This window comes from Eptatretus burgeri, chromosome 13 (genome assembly GCF_056783735.1).
Source record: "Eptatretus burgeri isolate ZD-2024b chromosome 13, Ebu_testis_v1, whole genome shotgun sequence".
NCBI lineage: Eukaryota > Metazoa > Chordata > Myxini > Myxiniformes > Myxinidae > Eptatretus > Eptatretus burgeri.
The window spans coordinates 77755857-77777296 of NC_140973.1; the positions used below are offsets into that span (position 1 = coordinate 77755857).

The 21440-nt window shown below is 48.6% G+C and overlaps 2 protein-coding genes across 4 annotated transcripts in view; both read right to left on the reverse strand.

Annotated features, from left to right (window-relative positions):
- TRABD (TraB domain containing) overlaps positions 1–21440 on the reverse strand; it is a 197447-nt gene that overhangs the window by 81146 nt on the left and 94861 nt on the right. The window lies entirely within an intron of this gene.
- AMDHD1 (amidohydrolase domain containing 1) overlaps positions 12003–21440 on the reverse strand; it is a 34932-nt gene continuing 25494 nt past the window's right edge. For 2 of the 3 annotated variants that reach the window (XM_085853265.1, XM_085853264.1), the window contains one exon: positions 12003–15080. In XM_085853265.1, coding sequence (XP_085709391.1) covers positions 14949–15080 — 132 coding nt within the window. In that variant the 3' untranslated portion in view covers positions 12003–14948. Of the gene's footprint in view, positions 15081–16451; positions 16863–21440 lie in introns of those variants that run through there. The other variant, XM_085853263.1, reaches the window with a different exon arrangement.

A 21440-nucleotide genomic window follows, 5' to 3' on the forward strand; every position in this document is an offset into this window, starting at 1 on the left:
ACCTTCACTCTTTCATTTCTCTGTTTTCCTGCCTCTGGTGCAAACTCTCACTTCTCCCTCCAGGTCTTCTAAACAGCTGTTCACCACCATCTCACATCTTCCCCCATCTAAAATCTTGATCTTTTCTACCCCCGATAATCCACCCAAACCCACCTCCTTCAAATTCCCTGTTTTCCTTCCTGAAAGTCCCTGTCGTACCATCTTGTTTACCCCGCGTACCCCGCCCCATCCCTCTCCCTTCCACAGATATCCTTTTGTCTTTGTTCCCCACTATTTTCTACTTCCCTCTCCCACCCCGCTTGGCTCCTGAATTGTTATAAGTTTCTGTGTATTAGCTCTTACACGAGCCTCGACATGGTATACAAACCCTCCCCCCCCAAAAAAAAGACAACAAAGTCCCATAAAATCAATTTGAATCAGAGAACTGGGACTACCAACCACCACTGTACACAGGATTTTGCATAAAAGACAAGCTTTATGCTTATAAGGTGCAGATTCTGTAGGAACTCAAACCCGATGATGGACCAGAGCCAGACTTGACAAGGCACCATCAGGTTTTGGAGGAGGGAGACAAGTTTGGAAGTTCATTCTTGAGATTGGACACACTTGGTACGGGCTTTGTGGAATGATCTGAGATTGCCTTCGGTTAGATTTGTCTTCCAGGAGGAGAATGCAAGTTGTTTTAAAGCAACTGCCTCACCCCAGGATTCAGTATACCAAGGGCAGGAGAGTGGGTAAGATAACTGAAGATGAGATGGGATGAATCTGTGCATGAGTCGTAGGGAGGGGGGGTTGAGAGGGGTAGGATGATGGGGGGGGTAGATGGGTGGGATCACTGGGCTGGAACTGACATGGAGGGGTTTGACACCATGATAACCTGCGATAGACTTCTTGAGTGGGATGGTGGTGAGAATGTTTTTGGTTGAAGGCATGGAGGAAAATTCAGCCGTAAGTGAAAGATGAGGCCAGATTAACTAAGTGTTTAGCAGTGAAGAGGTTTTGGGAAAATAAGCCTCGTCAAAGAGAAAAGAAAGAGATTTTGTTGAAAAAGAAGAAGAAGAAGAATATGAATCGGTTGTTCCTGATGGGGTAATAAACAGAGTAGGGCATTTTTAGATACATTTTGGAAGTGTTTTTAGCTGAACTGGAACATAGTTCTGGGGGAGCTTATGGGATGGCACGTCATCTGTATGCCCGTCCACCTGTCCATCCGTTCATCCACAAACACTTGCAACTTCTTCTCTGAAACTAAACACATGATTTCGATGAAATTTTACCACAACCCTCATCACCTGGTATGTAGCAAAGTTTGTTCATGCCATTTAAAAAAGTTGTGGTCTAAAGGGGTATACCGGTGGGGGGGGGGGTTGCCCCCGAAAATATTTATTTGCTTTCTTCTCTGAAACGACACACACAATTCTGATGAAACTTGACCACAACCTTCATCACCCGTGATGTACCAAAATTTGTTCACGCTATTTTAAAAAAAAGTCGGGGTCTAAAGTAGTTTGGGGGGGGGAAGTTGCCCCCCAAAATAGGGATTTGCTATAACATTGGTTCATTGATACATTTTGCTGATTCCGGCTCGCGTTGACTTCCTCCTCCGTATCATTATTCTACCAGGTGAGCGCCCAGGGTATTGCCCTCCTTTTTTATGTTGTGGAGGGGTTTTTAAGGAAGAGAAACGTTTTATTCAGTTTGTAGATATTGCGAAGAAGGGATAGGTAAATGAGTAACTGAGCATTGAGGTTGGAATTTGGATTTATTTATTGCTGCCAGATGTTCTTGTTGTTGGTTGTTGGGTTTTCTCCGTGTGATCAAGGAGAGATATTTTGTTTGAAGTTTTTGAGGGAGCTGGGAAAATTGATTGAGTGGAAGTAACAATAACTGGAATAAAAGGAGTGAAAACGAGGCAAAAAATGGGGTGGTTGCACACGATTCCAGATCTACATGATAAACCTTGGCTCTGCAATCAAGTGCCTCTCATCACTCGATCTACAGTTATAATGTCTCCACTTACCACGATCATGAGAAAGAAGAATAGAATAGCAATGAAGTTTTATTACTTCTGCCACCGAAGGTTGGCGGAGGTTATGTTTTCGTCCCTGTCTGTCTGTTTGTCTGTCTGTTTAACTGTGAGCAGGATATTTAAATAGATATGGGCAGATGCTGACAAAATTATGCGGATGATTTGCTTTGATGACAACAACAAGCTGATTAGATCTTGGTTCAGGTCCACATCCAGATCCGGCCTATCGGTTGTATACAAACATAAACTGTTGAGCCTGGCGGAATGATGCGCTCTCCCGAGTGCCGTTCTAGTTCGACATGGTATCTTTGACAGTGCAGTTTTATTAACATTGTGAGAGGAATCATTATATCGGGCTTCAAAAAGATGGAAAACTGCTCAACTAATATGAAACATGAAAATCATTCGCGGAAGGTTTTTTTTTGATCAAAGTTGGCAAGTGCACTGTAAGCATAATTGATGACATCACAATGCATTATTTCCGGCCAAGTGTGTATCCGTCTGTCCATTGATTTTGCAGCTGGGGATCATGTTCCCCAGGTGCACAGGCCTCCAAAGGCCTGCTGACTCACTTTGCCTGTTCGCATCGACTTCTCGTTGGTCTCCCCTTGTGTCTGTGAACCATATTACCAGTTAGTGTGTGTCACTATTTTCTCTCTGCTTCTTTCCTTTCCATCATCATCATTTGGTTAGAGGATTGGAATTTCATTCTTTGATTCCCTTATCCTTCATAGGAATGAGTATTGGTAATTATTTACTTCTTTCACACTTTCTGCACACCTTGGAGCCTGAGCACATTCAGAATTATGACCAGGCGTCATCTTCAAGGAAATTGCAACAGCTCACATCTCCAAACAACCACGGAGGGCTTTTTTTTTACTTATCATCGCTATTACAACCAAAATATTATCCAAATTGCAGGCATTCCATGGCATGGTATGTGGAGGCAAACTACGTAGATAATCAGCCGAATCTCTCGACATGAACTGAATGATCCCTGTAGTGACTCATTCATTAATCTCCCCTCCCCCCCCCCCCCCACTGATATCATACAGGTTATAGCTGTTGTAGGATTTGTGTCTACAATTAGTGCCCCTAATGTTAATGGTACCCCAGAGTTTCTGAGACCCCAAGGAGTGAGTACTAAAGCATGAGTCACATTTGCCCTACGGCTAGGATACGGCGGCCATACCCCACCTGAATTGATAGAAACGTGCGGCGGCCGCAGAGTTTCTGAGGTGGCCTCAGGGTGGCCCTACGCCGTATGGCTATCTTTTACAGGCGGTAGGGGTCTCCGTGGAATTAAAGCACGGAGTTATAACTTTTTTCATTTCGAGGTTGGCCGTAGCAATTCGACAAGCCGTCGCCATGACGTAGATGTGTTCCACGTCGACCGTACGTAGGGTGTACGGTGGGCTTGCGTTATTCGTGCATTTTCCGTAGGCTCTTATCAATGAAAAATGAATTTTGCCAACCCCCAAAAAATTACGGCGGCCGCACTATTTCCACGTTCGCCTTAGGCCCCCACCCCCCCCCCCCCCGCGGTCGCCTTGCAGGCACCTTGAGGCTACCTTGCGTCTGCCTTGAAAATTCTATGGCCACCACAGGGACGCCCTAAGGTCACCGTGCGACATCAAATCAAAGACCGTATGGCACCCCCACGTTTTCGGTCTCCACAATTTCTAAATACCCCATGCGGCTACCCAAAAAATAAAAACATATGTGACTGCTACATTGTTTGACCGTGGAAATACTGCGGCCGCCCTGTAATTGCTAGTGACCGTAGATTTTTTAGACCCTACGGCCGCCGAGCCAAATGTGACTGAAACATTAACCACTATTTAAGTTCGTTTCCCTCTTTTCTGCCAATGTCCGAGCTGTATCTTGGATCCAGCTCAGACTTTCAAAATGATATTTTGCATCAATGATAGAAATAAAAGGTATCCCGGTTTGACATTTATCTATGACTTAATTTTTGAGGTCATAACCCAATTATAGACATTTTAAACATTTTTCACCAAAAGTCGACTCATGTTTGTCCGATCAGAATGAAATTACCCTCTCTAGATAGCCCAGAGCAAGGAGCATTTACAGCTAAATTACATCATACCCCTCCGGGTTAAAGGTCAAGGTCAAATGGCGGTCTGAAAAAAAAACTAATTTTTGTCATCGCTCAATTTAACCAATGGGGAATCTTGATCACTTGGCCTTCCAAGATGTCCTTGGATCATATTAGTGTACCTTCTGTACACTGAAGTTGTGCACTTGTTTGTTTCATGTCCTTGGCCTACTTTTTTCCGATTGTAACCTAATTAAGAAAAAAACACCTTTTTGATCATAACTTGAATAATTTTCCTCTGATTTTCATGTTGTTGAGTTTTATGGATAGATTATAGATGGGACACATTTTCTTAATTTACACTCAATTCCTAAATGTTGAACGTCAAGGTTATATGGTGGTCCAAAAAGAATATGGCCATCATTGTATCGTGGGTGAAGACTAAGCCAAGGGAGGCTTCCCCTTCACGATCGCTTTATGATCGTAAATTAGTCCATTTGCCACCCGTATATGTTCTGTACTCAACCTTGTTGTAATGAGAAGTGTATTGTTTTTTGATGGTTTCGTACTCACATGGGTCTATAGAGAAAATTTGGCTTGGATGCCGGAGCGGCAACCTTGGGGAACTCCGCTAATTTGCATAAATCCAAGATGGCCACCACAGACGGGGGTGGAATATAAGTTTTCAACCAATTAACTTACAATCACGTGTGATACCTCTTTTCCGTATAATTTTGACCTGAGGAATCGATTTCTGAGGTCAATTTTGTAATTCAGGGTCAAAGGTCAAGTTGAAGGTCATTTTTGCTAAAAATGAAATAATATAATAACAATAAAATTTTCAGAGCGATGGTGGTCAAGCGTTTATTCATTAACGGCGATCACTCCCATTCATCATCAGAGCCGAATACAAGATCAAGATGTTCAGTTTCCTCGTCATCTTCCACATCTGCTTCTCCTTCCTCTTCCACTTCATCTTGGTCTTCGTCTCCAGTCTTGAATGGGTTGAAGCAGGCATCACTACAAACACAAGCGCAGTACACAGTGCATGATATTGTTACGAATTTCGCCTGCCGGGCGTGCGATCGGCCACGTAACTCAAATCGCGACGCGTCGCCCACCAGAATGGAAAATTCAGTCGTGACCCTCTTGGAACTACCGCCAAGGAGCTTGCCACGGATGGGGGTTTAACCTCACCACAACCCAGTCCGCATTCTACCCGCGCGAAATAGGGTGAATGTCGATATAACTAAGTACTTGCGCGGGTAGCGTACCGAGGAGTTGTACCACGCCACAGGTCGACTCCGGACACGAACTGCTTAAGCGGCTCGTTCCGTGCTGCAGGGATAACCGAGCGGAGTTATCGTCGACCTCCACAGTTCAGATTACTTATCGGGTGTTTCAACCCACTACCAATCCCTTACGTGATGCAAGATGGAAATTTCAACCAGAGGAAAGGACGCAACGAAACGGGAAACAGTTTGACAAGCACTTTTATTCACACTCAGACAAGCATGTATTCACAGCCATACAGTAACGCACATATAACAGTCAAAGCAAGAACAATACGCAGAGTTAAAACTGAATAATGCAATGTACAAGCAATTATACGGGTTTACTTAGTAGACTGGTGCCACACACACACACACACATTTAAACCAAAAGCAAAGAAAATACAAGCCATCCTCACAGGCAAGGAGGCAGACAGGTCCGTGGACCAAATGAACGTGGGACCTGGGTGATCGGCCAGGTCCACGAGACCGAAGGGGTCTTACCCACGCCCTCGTGGTGCGATGGCGGGCTAGCCGCAATGTCCGCGTAGCGCGCTTGACTCTGTGCCCCTGGTATGGTCGGTGAGCTCCTTGAGGCATGCGTCGCGCAGGCACGTGTTGGTCGGCACCACGGTTGGGTTGGGGAACGGACGGGGTTACCGGCGCTATCTCAGCGCAGATGGAGGGGGGGAATTGTTCATGCTCGGGGTCGGGAGAGGGGAATAGCAGACGCTCCATCCTGCTAGCGGGGTCCCGGGACCGCACCGACTCCGGCGAACTCTCGCCCCTGAGCCCTCTTCCGCGTCCCTGCTTCATGCCGCGACTCGTCCCTCGACCTCACCTCCACGCTCCGTCCCCTTCGCCTTCCGATCCCCGCAATGACCACCTCTTAGACTCCACGACTTCCGACGAGCGCCACTTTCTGCACACCTTTCTCCACACACGAGCTGCGTTGTTCTCGCGTCTTTATAGACCGGGGGAGGAGCTTGTATGCAGATTCACGGATCAAAAGCGCTTGGAGGCAGGGCCACACCGCCCGACGCTCGCCCATTGGACGGAGAAAAAGGGGCGTGAGCCTCTCCTGATCCGTTTTCCTCTCCTAAAAGGAACGCATTCACAGCGCTGTAGCTGCCAACAGGTTCGGAGGCGGGGCCATGCCACCCGATGCTCAGTCATTGGATGGAAGAAAAGGGGCGTGAAGCCTTCCTGATCCGTTTTCCTCTCCTAAAAGGAACGCATGTGCACTCGTGGCTTGACGCGTTCAGCAACAATTACCGAACGGGCCCTGGACAGCACGACGTTCGGTGTTGACTGGTGGTGCGGTTGATGGTTGTGGAAGGAGAAAGGCGAAGGTGGTGGGGGGTTTGCTGTGGTGGTTTGGTTGTTGGCGGGCGTCGTTTGGGAATGGTGGTGAAGCGATGTTTGCGGGATGGAGTTGTGGAGGAAAAGAGGCGAAAGTGGTGGTGTTTGAGTTGTTGGCGACTTAATGGTCCAAATTAACGATGGAGAAAGAAAAATGGCTAACTCAAAGCGTCGCAGCCCAGATGAATCACACATATTCCCCCTAAACAACAGGTGTGGACGAACTACACATGAACTTAGCGTCATAACTGATCTAAGGACCCTTTAAGGTGTATTGCGAATGTCCACAGCCGTAACACTACCCCCTCCCTTTTTACAGACTTGTCCCGAGTCATCAAATTCTCGTGTGCCATCGTGTAGTTCTCCCCGAGTACGTTTTACCTTCGGATCCTTGAGTGCGACATTCAGTGTATTCGTGTCCCCAAAATAAATAACCTACGGGCAGAGTAACTAACTAAACAAACCCACTCGTACAGACGACTTAAATAAATTGCCGGCGCTAAGACTTACATGCCAGGGGCGTACTCATATACAATACACAACTTAACACCTTAACCTTATAAATGTTACACTAAACCATGGCCCAGGATCAATGGACTCTGCAAAGAGAAAAGTTAGCAGGGAGCCAGGCTGCTCACACGCAGTCTCTGGCTCAAGTAATGCAGGTGACAGGGAACGTGACTGGCTGCTCAAACGCAGTCCAAGGCCCCCCTCCCCTTTTAAAATGGATGCAGTGAACACAACGGCGCATGAGCTGCGCAAACACAGTCTCTGTGCCAGCTCAAGTGGCACACGCAATGAACACAACGGATGGATGGATGGATGGATGGATGGATGGATGGATGAATGGATGGATGGATGGACGCAAACACGGTGCACGGGCCGCCACTGCAGGCCCGTGTTGTTGCTGCCAACAGGGCAGTCCTCGCAAACTGCGCGACGATCCTGGCGCGCATGGCAATGAACAAGGGGTGGGGAAATGCATAACAGAACGGGGCAAAACGAAACGAGGGCAGCAAGCATGACATGGCAAAGGCAGGCAGGCAAGGCATGGCAAGGCCGCTGAAGTAAACACAGCCGGCAGATGAAATGACCTGCACAGGCCTTGCAGTAAACACCAGCAGACGATCCGGCCGGCACAGACCTTGTAGCAAACAGCCAGCCGATGAAGTTGGCCAGCCTCTGCCTTGAAATGGAGGTTGGTGAAGGGAGTGCGGTGGTGCTGGCCACTCGGAAGGCGGGCTCGGACCGACCTGACTATCTCCCTCCCAACCTATCGCCTTTGCCTGTCTCTGTCCATACCCACCCCCTTAATTTGTCAAAACCAATTTAGCCCCAACTTATTTTTGGGTTTTTATTTTTATTTTCACTTCCCTTCTATAAATCTTCCCCTAACCCCCTTTATCGTCCTTGTTCGGCTAACCTATCCTGTCACTGAGCCTACTCCCAACCCCTACGTTCCCTTCCTGGAGGGGAATAAGGTAGAGCTAGCGTCCTGTGTCGAGGCCCAACTCAAGCCTCAAGATGCCTCCTCAGACTTCAGCGATCTTTACCCAAAGTGGGTCCAGCGGCCCACAACGAGAGCGAAGGGATGGATGGTGCGGAGAGGTACAATTCCTATCTACCCTATCCATTTAACTTTGGAACTACCCCGGGGCTTTCAACAAGCGCCTCTCGCTTAAACTATTGGTTCTAACAACCAAGATTCCCGTCGCCTGTGTTGGTGTCCTCGCAAATTCCGGGCCATGCCCTCCAATTTTCTTTCCGTGCCCTCACACGGTCTCACGGCTGGGACGCATGACTCCCTTGGCAGGAACTACCCTCTGCCAATTCCCCAACGATGGCACCTCCGGGCACTACACTGCCTCCGAGCCTACCAGCTCCCTAAACACCGGGGAGTGCCCTCCATGGCGACTCCCCTGAAACGCTCACATGGCAGGCTGGCTTCCCGGGCCCCTTTCCAAGGGTCACCCGTGCCCACGACACTGCCCACACGGCCAATGGCGCCCCGGGCCCCCGCATCATGCGGGCGCACCCGTGCCCACTACGCTATCCCGGCCCCCCATGGGCCCTTGGCCTACCGCGGCCGACTAGCCCGGTGCCCGGGGTACCCACTCAGCGATACTCACCTTTCGCAGCCACGCTCCCAGCCCGTCAACAGGGCTCCTGCACCCCTCCAAATGGGTATCGAGCCTACTTCCCCACCAACAACAAAACGACCTTCATTTTTCAATTTGTCTAACCCAGCTAACTCACATTACTCTGACCCCGGGGTCCCTTGGGTGGGAATCACTCCTCCCCCCAATCACTCATCGCAGAATGTATTCCACATTCGCTCCATTCACACAGGCTCGCTGGCCTCACTCACCCAACAAGTACATTTCCGCTCTTCAACTCTCACACTCCATCGCTGAATCCTGCCATTCTACTCACTACATCCCCTAACTACCTCGTGCTCGCACATCATCCCTTACACTGCAGCACATTCCTTTTAACACTACATAGCTAAGCTACGTCCCCACTACACATCCACAGTCTGTCACTGTCCTCAAAATGTCATTTCCCATCTTCCATCCTAAATCTAAACTTAAACCCTCCACCTAATCCATTCCACGGGCCCCATGAGGACTTACCCCTGCCCCATGAAGCCGGTCTAGCTATCACTAACCCTCCCCCCTAACTAGTTCCATCCTGTACCCTGCCAAGGGGATCTTCCACCCCTTGCCCAGGGAATCCTGTTCACCCGAAAGCGAGGCTTGGTTTTTTTTTTTAATGCGCTCGCATTAGCGCGGCAACTCGCAACCTGCGTTCCTTTTGCGGGACGTCATGGCCGCTGTTCGCGTACTTCGTCCCTCTTGGACGGTACCATTCGGCAGGAATTCGCCCTCCTGCCGGATTCCAACCCCACGTGCAGCCATGATGTCACCCTGCGCATAAAAAAACAATCCTCGCGTTTCGAGGGGTTCCCCACATGAACACATGTGCTCTGCTCGTCAGAGCTTCACACACATGCTCGCGTGGAGAACCCGTCCGGTCCAAATCCGTCATCCAGCCTAACCTTTGTCTGTCCGCGGGATCGGCAACATCCACCGCTGGCGTTTACGGACCGGGTTTCACTCCCGCAAGCGCTCACGTGGCGGCCTCATGCATTGCATGGCACGAACCTCGCGCTCGCTGCTGTGTAAACCCGGCGCGGTCCCCAATGCAGCTACGGCCGCTACTCGGCCTTTTTCCCTCTGTCGCTGTCGTCGTCGCCATTCAACCCACGCACACCTGCGTGTCACGACGCTCACACACCATTCCATTACATTCACACCGGGAGACTCGGCTGCGTGCTCCCGCATGCCGACCGTCATCTCCCTTACATACCACTCTCTCACACACATGGTCTCCCTTGCACTCGGCCGTTCACTCACGCATGCCATTTCCCTTGCACACGTGGTTCCACTCACACGCGGTGCTTCATCTACATACGGCGCGCTGGGAAGCACGCACTCCGGCACACTCGTGACCACACCACTCACACACGGGGGCGCACTCACACCTTTCACCGCACACACCGGGACAATCACACTGGGGATTCGCGTCACCACTAGGGGTCCCGGGGTCTCTATACCCCCCAAGCTCTCTGTGCACCCGTCCACAGCAGTTGCCCCTTCAAGCTCGCTCGACACGACCGAACCCACCTGGTCGTGACTCGCTTCAAGGGAGAATAGCGTCTCCCTCCGTTCCCGAAGGAGGCTATCCAGCTGCTCGCACCGGGTTACACAACATTCAGCCAGCTCCCCTTCATGGTCCTCCACTACCTCAATGTGTGTGTGCTCGTCCTTAACCCCGTCTTTATTGTGCCGTCTTTCCTCTGTCCCTGCCAACTCAGTCACCTCTTCACCCATTGCCTCCCTTGTCTCCACTATTATTTCTTTTATCTCCTGCGTCTCCCTTCGTGTCTCTGTTAATTCTATTTCCTTCATCGTCACCTCGTGTCTCGTCTCACATGTCGCAGTCACCCCACTTAGTTTTTCCCTCTGTGTCACCGTCACTGTTGCTTTCTCTGTCACTAGCCTCGCCCAACGCGTCCCCCAAATTATTTTGTCCTCCCCCGCTTCCATCGCGGGCCGGACATCCGTTGCACTCCCCCTCAGCTCGTTCGCTCCAGCACGTGGCGCCGCCATTATGCCCGCCGTTGTCCGCGTTTCACTACACGCTATTGCCTTCATGCCCGCCTGCAGGCTTCGGCCCATTTGCTGCATCTCACCCCGCAGTGTTTGCGTATTTGCCTCCATGTTGTTTTTTTATTTCTTTCTTCAATTCTTCCTTTGTTTCCTTTTTCATTTGTTGCATATTTGCATTCATTTTGTTATTCATCCTGCACGCATTTGTTTTTATTTCGTTCATTTGTTGCGTATTTCCATCCATCTTGTTGTTTAATCCGTTATTCATTTCCGCCAGCCTTGCAAATAACTGTGCCATGTCGAGTGCACTTGGCTGAGCCGATTCGGCAAGGATCGGGGGGTTTGGGCAGAGAGGGGGAGGGGAGGTGTCATACACCACGGCCGCTGCCACACCCATTTCGGGTTCTGGGCTCGGTTGGGGGGGGGGAATTGTTCCTGCATCACAATGGGAATGTCCTGCACGGAGATTTCATCCTGAGCCATGGATTCTACACATTCTACATCCATCTCTAATACCCCCGGCTCCCGCTCTACTTGAAACTCCATCTTATTTCTCCTAAGGGATTAAATTTAATGCGCTCGAATTTGGTGGGAATCGGCGGTCGCTCCACTCACCCCTGGTCTGATTCCCGTGAATTTAGTTGGAGAAGGGGTGGATTTGAATCCCACTCCTGACACCAGTGTTACGAATTTCACCCGCCCGGCGTGCGATCAGCCACGTAACTCGAATCGCAACGCGTCGCCCACCGGAACGGACAATTCAGTCGTGACCCTCTTGGAACTACCGCAAAGGAGCTAGCCACGGGTGGGGGTTTAACCTCACCACAACCCAGTCCGCATTCTACCCGCGCAAAATAGGGTGAATCGCCGAATGTCGATATACCTAAGTACCCGCGCGGGTAGCGTACCGAGGAGTTGTACCACGCCGCAGGTCGACTCCGGACACGAACCGCTTAAGCGGCTCGTTCCGTGCTACAGGGATAACCGAGCGGAGTTATCGTCGACCTCCACGGTTCAAATTACTTATCGGGTGTTTCAACCCACTACCCATCCTTTACGTGATGCAACATGGAAATTTCAACCAGAGGAAAGGACGCAACAAAATGGGAAACAGTGTGACAAGCACTTTTATTCACACTCGGACAAGCACGTATTCACAGCCATACAGCAACGCACATATAACAGTCAAAGCAAGAACAATACGCAGAGTTAAAACCGAATAACGCAATGTACAAGCACTTATACGGGTTTACTTCGTAGACTGGCGCCACACACACACACATTTACACCAAAAGCAAAGAAAATACAAGCCACCCTCACAGGCAAGGAGGCAGACAGGTCCGTGGACCAAATGAACGTGGGACCTGGGTGATCGGCCAGGTCCACGAGACCGAAGGGGTCTTAACCGCGCTCTCGTGGCGTGATGGCGGCCTAGCCGCAATGTCCACGTAACGCGCTTGACTCCGTGCCCCTGGTATGGTCGGTGAGCTCCTTTGGGCGTGCGTCGCGCAGGCACGTGTTGGTCAGCACCACGGTTGGGTTGGGGAATGGATGGGATTACCGGCGCTATCTCAGCACGGATGGGGGGGGGGGATTGTTGATGCTCGGGGTCGGGAGAGGGGAATGGCAGATGCTCCGTCCCGCTAGCGGGGTCTCGGGACCCCACCGACTCCAGCGAACTCTCGCCCCTGCGCCCTCTTCCTCGTCCCTGCTTCACGCCGCGACTCGTCCCTCGACCTCACCTCCGAGCTCCGTCCCCTTATCCGTCCGATCCCCGCAACGACAACCTCTCAGACTCCACGACTTCCGACTAGCGCCACTTTCTGCACCCCTTTCTGCAACCCTTTCTCCACACACGAGCTGCGTTGTTCTCACGTCTTTATAGACTGGGGGAGGAGCTTGTATGCAGATTCGCGGATCAAAACGCGCTTTGAGGCGGGGCCACACCACCCGCCGCCCGCCCATTGGACGGAGAAAAAAGGGCGTGAGCCTCTCCTGATCCGTTTTCCTCTCCTAAAAGGAACGCATTCACAGCGGGTTCGGAGGCGGGGCCATGCCACCCGATGTTCAGTCATTGGATGGAAGAAAAGGGGCGTGAAGCCTTCCTGATCCGTTTTCCTCTCCTAAAAGGAATGCATGTGCACTCGTGGCTTGACGCGTTCGGCAACAATTACCGAACAGGCCCTGGACAGCACGACGTTCGGTGTTGACTGGTGGTGCGGTTGATGGTTGTGGAAGAAGAAAGGTGAAGGTGGTGGGGGGTTTGCTGTGGTGGTTTGGTTGTTGGCGGGCATCGTTTGGGAATGGCGGTGAAGCGATGTTTGCGGTATGGAGTTGTGGAGGTAAAGAGGTGAAGGTGGTGGTGTTTGAGTTGTTGGCGGCTTAATGGTCCAAAATAACGACAGAGAAAGAAAAATGCCTAACTCAAAGCGTCGCAGCCCGGATGAATCACACATATTCCCCCTAAACAACAGGTGTGGACTAACTACACATGAACTTAGCATCATAACTGATCTAAGGACCCTTTATGGTGTATTGCGAATTTCCACAGCCGTAACAATATCTTTCCATGGTGACAGCTGCAACGTTCAGTGCCACACGCCTTCACCGCCGCCTTACAGCTGCACCGCACTACATCCATAAGATATTGGGGTCCTGGGGGCTGATCGGAGGTTGCTGGTACTGGGGTGCCATCTTTTATTTCCCACCCATACTTCTTGATGCCACGTTCAGGTGGAGCCTGCTGGTCAGCAGATTTTGCGAGTATGGTCTGCATCCCTGGCTTAGCGCGGCCATACTCCAGCATACCTGCAGGATGAGGTTGCTGGAATTCATGTGAGAGGACATGGGTAGTGTGTCGACCATTGGGTGTGAATACCTGGAGATTGAAGTTGTCAAACCACGTGAAGATGATGCTGACGGTTCTACACAACCCCATGAACTGGAGGAGAACCTGTGCATTGTCACCTCGTGGACGAGCGGCCGATTTTCGGAATCTCAGGGCCTCATCGTATGAGGTCGTGAAGCCATGCTCATGAAGGAGTTTGAGAAGTTCGGAACTGCCATGCCAGTGCAACAGTTTGACGGCCAGTCCTCATGTTGTCTGATTTCTGGTACCTGTAACGTGACTCTGAATTGACTGGCTCAGGCTCAGAGATTTCTTGGTCACTTTACCACCGAAGACCAGGTCCGAAACAAACTTCAACAAACTTGGGCTGGTCGCCTTGATTGTGTTGGCCTGTGTAAACTCTGATAGGTCGTAATTCGCACTGTTGTACTTGACCGACCGTGCCTCATGCTTGATCTGCCTCACCACGGAAGCAATGCTCCTCTCATCCGTATCGTCTACCTTAACTATCTTGAGACTTTTAGCAACGAACTCACGGAAACCAACAATGGTAGCACAGCCATCTACCCGAACAACGATGACATCCTTACTCATGCAGTCAGTCAACTTGCTAAACATGTCACATCGAGCGAGCTTGCCACCTCGATCCAAGTACAGGGAATGCAGTTCAACACTATTCCATATTCTGGACCTATCTCGGTTCATGTACTCGATGACTTCCTTCAGAGCATTTTCATCTGCACTACCAGTTGGCAAATCAGCATATGTGGGGACTTTCGTGAAACTGTTATAGTAGCAGACGTGGTACTTGCACTCGGCAGAAGGTAGATCAGAAACAAAAGCAAGGTGCCACTTGACCCTTCTCGCGACATCATCATTACGCTGCTCAGCAACATCAAGGAGCATATCTTTCATAGTTGGGAGTGGGTTACGTTCTGTGTCAAAACGTTCTTCGGTCATACACTCACGAACGCGGTCCCATCTTTCTGGGTGTCTATCATCAATGGGTAAACATTCCTCGCTAGAGAACATGCAATCACGTTTGTACTCCAAACACACCTTTGTCAGCTACAAATCAGATCTGCAAAAATATGAGACCTTGTAGTTGTCCTTACGCCCTCATCTTCAGCCTTTCTTTTCTGTGACTTTCTCACTCTCTCAATTTTCTCTTTTGATGTATAAGTACAGTTGCAACCTTTGTGGCAGGCTATGCTTGCCGCATCTCCACCAACATCAATAATGTTCTGTAGCTTAGCCTGCAGGTCCCCATCTCCACGGGATTTGGCGCACGCGATGAGCTTCTTGATCCCGATCTCAGTGAATTTCGTTTCTTCTCCACCTGCGTGACACACCGGGAGAAGACACCTTGAGTCAGCCATCATACGTTTCTCTGAAAAGAAGAAGAGGTGAGATTAGAATCAATGGCATAGTTCATCAACTATCGAGTTGGAGTGATCTGCAGTTGATGCAGGGGTCAAAACGTTTTAAACCCCTCAATAGTCCAAAAATGACATTGAACTTGACCTTTGACCCTGAATTTGATCCCGAACCACACAACTGACCTCAGAAATCGATTCCTCACCTCAAAATTATACGGAAAAAATGTATCACACGTGATTGTAGGTTGATTGGTTGAAAAGTTATTTTCCACCTCCGTCCATGGTGACCATCTTGGATTTATGCAAATTATCGGAATTCCGCAAGGTTGCCACTCCGGCAACCAAGCTAATTTTTTTTCTATAGAACCATGCGAGTACAAAACCATCAAAAAACAATACACTTCTCGCAACAACAAGGTACTCAACCTGGCAACTGGACTAAATATCTAGTTTTTCTTTGCATTTGCTAATAGCAGTCATCAGGTCGAGGATAAGAAAGAAACTCGTGTGAATATTATTGGCCAATCCGTGGAGTCGATGAGAGCCAATGAGCGTTAGGGCTGAAGAGGTGCCCGAGATCATTGCATGACACGTTTTGGCTCAACGAGGTATCCTTTCCATACAGGACATTTTCGTTTATTTCAGGAGTCACTCATCAAGTCAATATTTCATCACGAGTCTTATTCCACACCACCCCAACCATTAATTGAGTGAAGTGTATTTCGTTTGCTTGGCTGAGCAACCACAATGACAACAAATGAGCACTTTGAGTTTGTGTTCAATGCCATCTTGAGGCCTCGGCGTCTTGACATCAAGGAATCCATCCTTCGTCAGAAACAGCTGGAGAGACGACTGGAGTGATTCTTCATCAACCAAACTTCATTTGAAGCACATCATTATGTTTTAACTGTGAATGAGTTTTCTTTTTGTCCTGGATTACCCACAATTCCATAACAAGTACACACACACCCATTGGTTCCCTTATCGAGGTTCAGAGCTCCAACTCAGAGTAAATCCTCTTAGTCATATCCCCGACCAATGTTCTTTGTCTCCACCAGTTGAAAGGCCGACACCAACACTTAGTGTTGGCACTTTGGTGCGTTTTAAGTTCGACATCCACCCTTCGTCTGCTCCATTCTCCCATCGAGAACTGGTCAATATACCTGTGTGATAGTGGTAGTCCTAAGCTTCATGATCTGCAAACAAGTCTAATAGCTAATGTAATTTGTCAATGGTCTTTCAACATTACCTTCTCATGTTGCTGCACACTAGATATGCAGAAACTTAAAAAAAAAAAACAATACAGTAAGTGATTCAAATGGAGGCCAGGATCAAGAATAAACATTTATTTCCTGATATCATACATATACATTCATTTCATGGATGAAATCGAAAAGTTTAATTACCAGTAAACAACCATAAATTGCCTTATATTTGTAGGTTTCAAAATTATGTGTACTTATGGACCAGGCAAAGTGAATTCCCAGCTTTTCATCAAATTCTCGACTTTGAACCTCCCATTCTGGCCACAAGTAGATTGAGATTGTCATCCGCTGCCGGCTGGGACATCTACCGGTCTACCTGGAGAACTGTGAAATCACCAATGCTTGACTAGGCCAAGCTTGCATCACTACAAGGCTGCATTGTAGGAGGGACAGCGATTCTCCACAACATCCCCTTTGCAGACCACGTACGGGATGAGATCAGCATGGCAGCCAAGCTGGTAAATAAGGTGCTCCCACCTGTTTGGGGATCAGATAGTCCAAATGAAACTAGCTAGGGTGAGAGCAAGTGGCATAGAAAGCAGCTTGACAGATTGTAGAGAAGAATGACATCAGGAACAAGAAAACAGAGGGTAGCAATAAGCGGGCTATGTCAGGATGGATATTTTTAGTTAATAGTGGAACTTTATAGTGCCAGTTTAAACTTGGTGGTTGCTTAACAGTTAAGGAAGTTTACTTAGGATCTGTCATGAGTTCAAGTCCCAGCTATGCTAAAATAACACCAAGAGGGTCAACTGAGCATGACATTCTGAAAAGGTCAGTAAAATTAGTGAGTGTTTCCTGAGATAAGCCAGCTGCGTATCATGTGTCAAAGTAGTGGCCCGACAGCGTCCAGGATTGTATCCCTGAGCCAATTAAACTTCCCGCCAGTTTACGTGCCGAATGGTGCGAAGAAGTTCACCACCATTATATCTCCTTTTTCTTTAACAGCCATAATTATTCCCACATTTGAGTGGGGTTGGCTAAAATATTTCATGAACCAGCTGGCCAAGCCTGATGTTTCACTAACGTTAGGGCAGGAATTTGGAATGTGGCCGTGGTCCTGGCAACAGCTCAACTACTTTCCACGCAGAATGTTGTGGGATTTTTAATGTCCACCAGCAAATGCCAGCAGATGGGAAACCCAGTTTAACGTCCATCCGAGGGACGGCACTCACATTGATGAATCACCCTGCCTTTGAAACACCAGGATGAGAGTGTAAATGTGGGTTGGCATTCAAACCCAGGCTGGACAGCTTAGTAGTGAGTTTAACTTCCATCAGAGGGATGTGAAACACTGGAATGACAATATAGTTGGGTCGGGATTCGAACTGAGGCTCGACAGCTTTGAAGTGTGTGTGTGTACCTCTACGCAATCATGGATATATACTGAATATAGAGTGGCGTAGAAGGCGGCTACAAATATCTAATATATAAAGCTCTTTCTAATCACTGACTGATTCACTCACTCACTGACTGATATTAATGATCAGTACCTTCTGGGTGATGAAGAAAGCTGAAATTTTGCTTGCCGATGGACACCAAGCCAGCACATCAGAAAAATCACAGAAAAAAGGAAAAATCACAGCCAGTACAAAAATCACGTATATATGTATATATATATATATATATATATATATATATATATATATATATATATATATATATATATATATGTATTGTTATGGCTGTGGAAATTCGCAGAACACCATATAGGTCCTTAGTTAGTTATGCCGATAAGTCCGTGTTCAGTTAGATTTCCCCACCGTTGTTTAATGGGATTTTATTCGTGTCACAGGGCTGTGATCTTTGAGATAGCCGTTTTTCTTTCGCTATCGTTATTTTGGATCACCACCACCAACATCCCTCTCAAACAACCGCTTCAGACCCACCGTCCTTCCACCACCACAACCACACGCGCCTCTCAACAAACCACGCCATCCTGATCACCTCAACCACAACGCTAACCACAATTACGCCAATCACCTAACCACCTTCCCCGCTACGCCCACTACCGATCACCTTCTCCACAACCCCGCGGCAACCCTCTCCGCTTATAAAACTGTCTCTACCAAGGAAAAGGAACAAGGGATTCCAATAACGCCATGGGAAATAAGGACTTGCGATGGCGCGTGGATTTTCCCGCGCTTTGGTATGGGGGAGGTGCGATTCGAGCCAGAGGTCAAAGGTGAAGTAGGGTGGGGGCCATGTCCCTAGGCTGCAGGGTCATCACAACGATTTCCTCGTCCCCCGCGCGCTGCGAGGGGGGGGGCGAGAGGGTTGTAAGTGGAAAACGCCTCCCTTCTGGAAGTTTCCCGCATGTTCTAGAAGGAGGGTGGGGCGAGAGCAGAGGGGCGGAGCGTGGGGAATATAAGGGCACGCAGAGCGCCTAGTCGGTCTTCTTTTTCTTCTTCTCCTCTTCTCTTCTCGTGGTCTTGGTGGAAGGAGTTGGGTGGAAGTCTTGGTGGTCTTCGTCTGTGGAGAAGCGGTCCGTGGAGCGACCCGTACGTTGGAGCTTGCAGTCGGTGGAGAGTCCAGGCGTCGCGAAGGAGATGCGGACTGGAGGCGCAGCTCTGCCAGCGGTGTCGCGCGAACCTGCGTGCTTGTGTGAGGAGAGCCAGAGAAAGCTCGCCGGCCACGCGGAGGGCCCGAGCTCAGGCGTGGCTACGCTAGCTGTCGTGGGGACGGGGCATCGAGGCTCACACCACAAAGCACCACGAGGGTGCAGGTAACCTGCAACGGTCTCGTGGGACTTGTTCGGTCTGCCAAGTCCCACGCCATAAAGGTCTACGGGCCCAGCCTGACCCCATTGCCTTTGATGGGGTCTTTTCCTTTTCTTTTGAATGAATGTTGTGGCGCCGAGTCCCGTAAGTAAAACTGTGTAAGTGACTGTACATTGATAATTGCTTATAGACGGTTGTAGCGCTTTGTCTTGCCCGCGTGCCGCATTCATTGCTTTTTCGGTATACGTGCATGTTAGTGTTTTTGAATACCTGCATGACTGCATGATTGTTCCTGTATACATGTGTAGTTGTAATAAATGTGCTGATTTAAATGTTAACCCATTCGTCGTGTCCTCTTTCCCTTATTGAAATGCCATATTGCATTGCAGAGGAAAAGAATGTTAGTTGGGTTTTAAATACCCGATAAATAGAATCGGATCAGGCGAGGTCGGGCGATAATACCCGCTCGGTTATCTGAGAACGAAACGGATCACTTGAGCGGTTCGTGTCCAAGCAGGCCTCCGCCGAGGAATGGTCCCTCGGTAGGTTACCCGCGCGAGTACTTAGGTATATCGATATTCGGCGATTGACCCTATTTCGCGTGGGTAGAATACGGACTGGGCCGTGGTGGAATTAAGAACCCACCCGTCACTGGTTTCTGGCGTTGCCCCGGAAAGTCACGACTGAATTGCTCGTTCGGTGGGCGAACCGGCCGCTATTAGTTAACGCGGTCGTTCGCACGCCGGGCGAGCGTAAATTCGTAACAGTATGTACATATATATATATATATATATATATATATATATATATATATATATATATATATATATATCTTCTTCTTCTTTCGGCTGCTCCCGTTAGAGGTCGCCACAGCGGATCATCCGTATGATCCGCATCGTGATTTGGCACATGTTTTACGCCGGATGCCCTTCCTGACGCAACCCTGGTCGCCTCTTACGACACAGGGATATGGTACACCTATTTTAACCGGGGTATACACCGGCCCAGTATACTGGTACTCATTTTGCCGACCTCGGAAGGATGACAGGCTGAGTCAACCCCCTGGTGTATTAATTCAGTGGCCCAACAGGGCTTGAACTCAGGACCTTTTGGATCCTAAGCCGCTGCCCTAACCACTGCACCAACACCAGGCTCATATATATATATATATATATATATATATATATATATATATATATATATATATATATATATATATATATATATATATATATATATATATATATATCTATCTTCTTTCGGCTGCTCCCTTTTTAGGGGTCGCCACAGCGGATCATCCGTATGATCCGCATAGTGATTTGGCACAAGTTTTACGCCGGATGCCCTTCCTGACGCAACCCTGGTCGCCTCTTACGACACAGGGATATGGTACACCTATTTTAACCGGGGTATACACCGGCCCAGTACACTGGTACTCATTTCGCCGACCTCGGAAGGATGACAGGCTGAGTCAACCCCCTGGTGTATTAATTCAGTGGCCCAACGGGGCTTGAACTCAGGACCTTTTGGATCCCAAGCCGCTGCCCAAACTACTGCGCCAACACCAGGCTTCCTACATATATATATATATATATATATATATATATATATATATATATATATATATATATATATATATATATATATATATATATATATATATATATACACACAGCTCTGGAAAAAAATAAGAGACCACTCCAAAAAAAATGTAAATCAGCATCTCTACATGTATGGCAGCCATTCCAGTGTCTGTTGAATTCCAACACAGGCACACCTCGTTCTACTTAGTGAGGTACTGATTGGGTGATGACCTGAACCGAATCTTATTTAACAAGGAAAAGTATAAAAACCACTGCTGTGGTCATCACTATCCTCTTGCAATAGGACAAGCAGGATGGGAAAAACAGTACTAGTAGTACCTCAAAAGTAATTGGAATCAAAAAAATAACCATTGACCATGCCAAAAGAGTTGAAAAGAAAAGTTTTGAGTGAGGAAAAGAAGGGTTCAATTCTGGCTTTACTGGCAGAGTGATACAGTCAGCGTCACGTTGCTTCCATCCTTAAAATTTCAAAGACGTCAGTTCATAAGAACAAGGTCAAGCAGCAGACATTGGGGACAACAAAGCTACAGACTGGCAGAAAATGGCTTTCCACTGACCAGGATGACCGCCAACTCATTTGAATGTCATTCAACAACCGTAGGATGACATCAAGTGATTTCCAAAAAGAATGGCAAACGGCAGCTGGGGTGAAGTGCACGGCGAGGATGGTTCGAAACAGGCTCCTCGGGGCAGGGCTGAAGTCGTGCAAAGCCAGAAAAAAGCCCTTCATC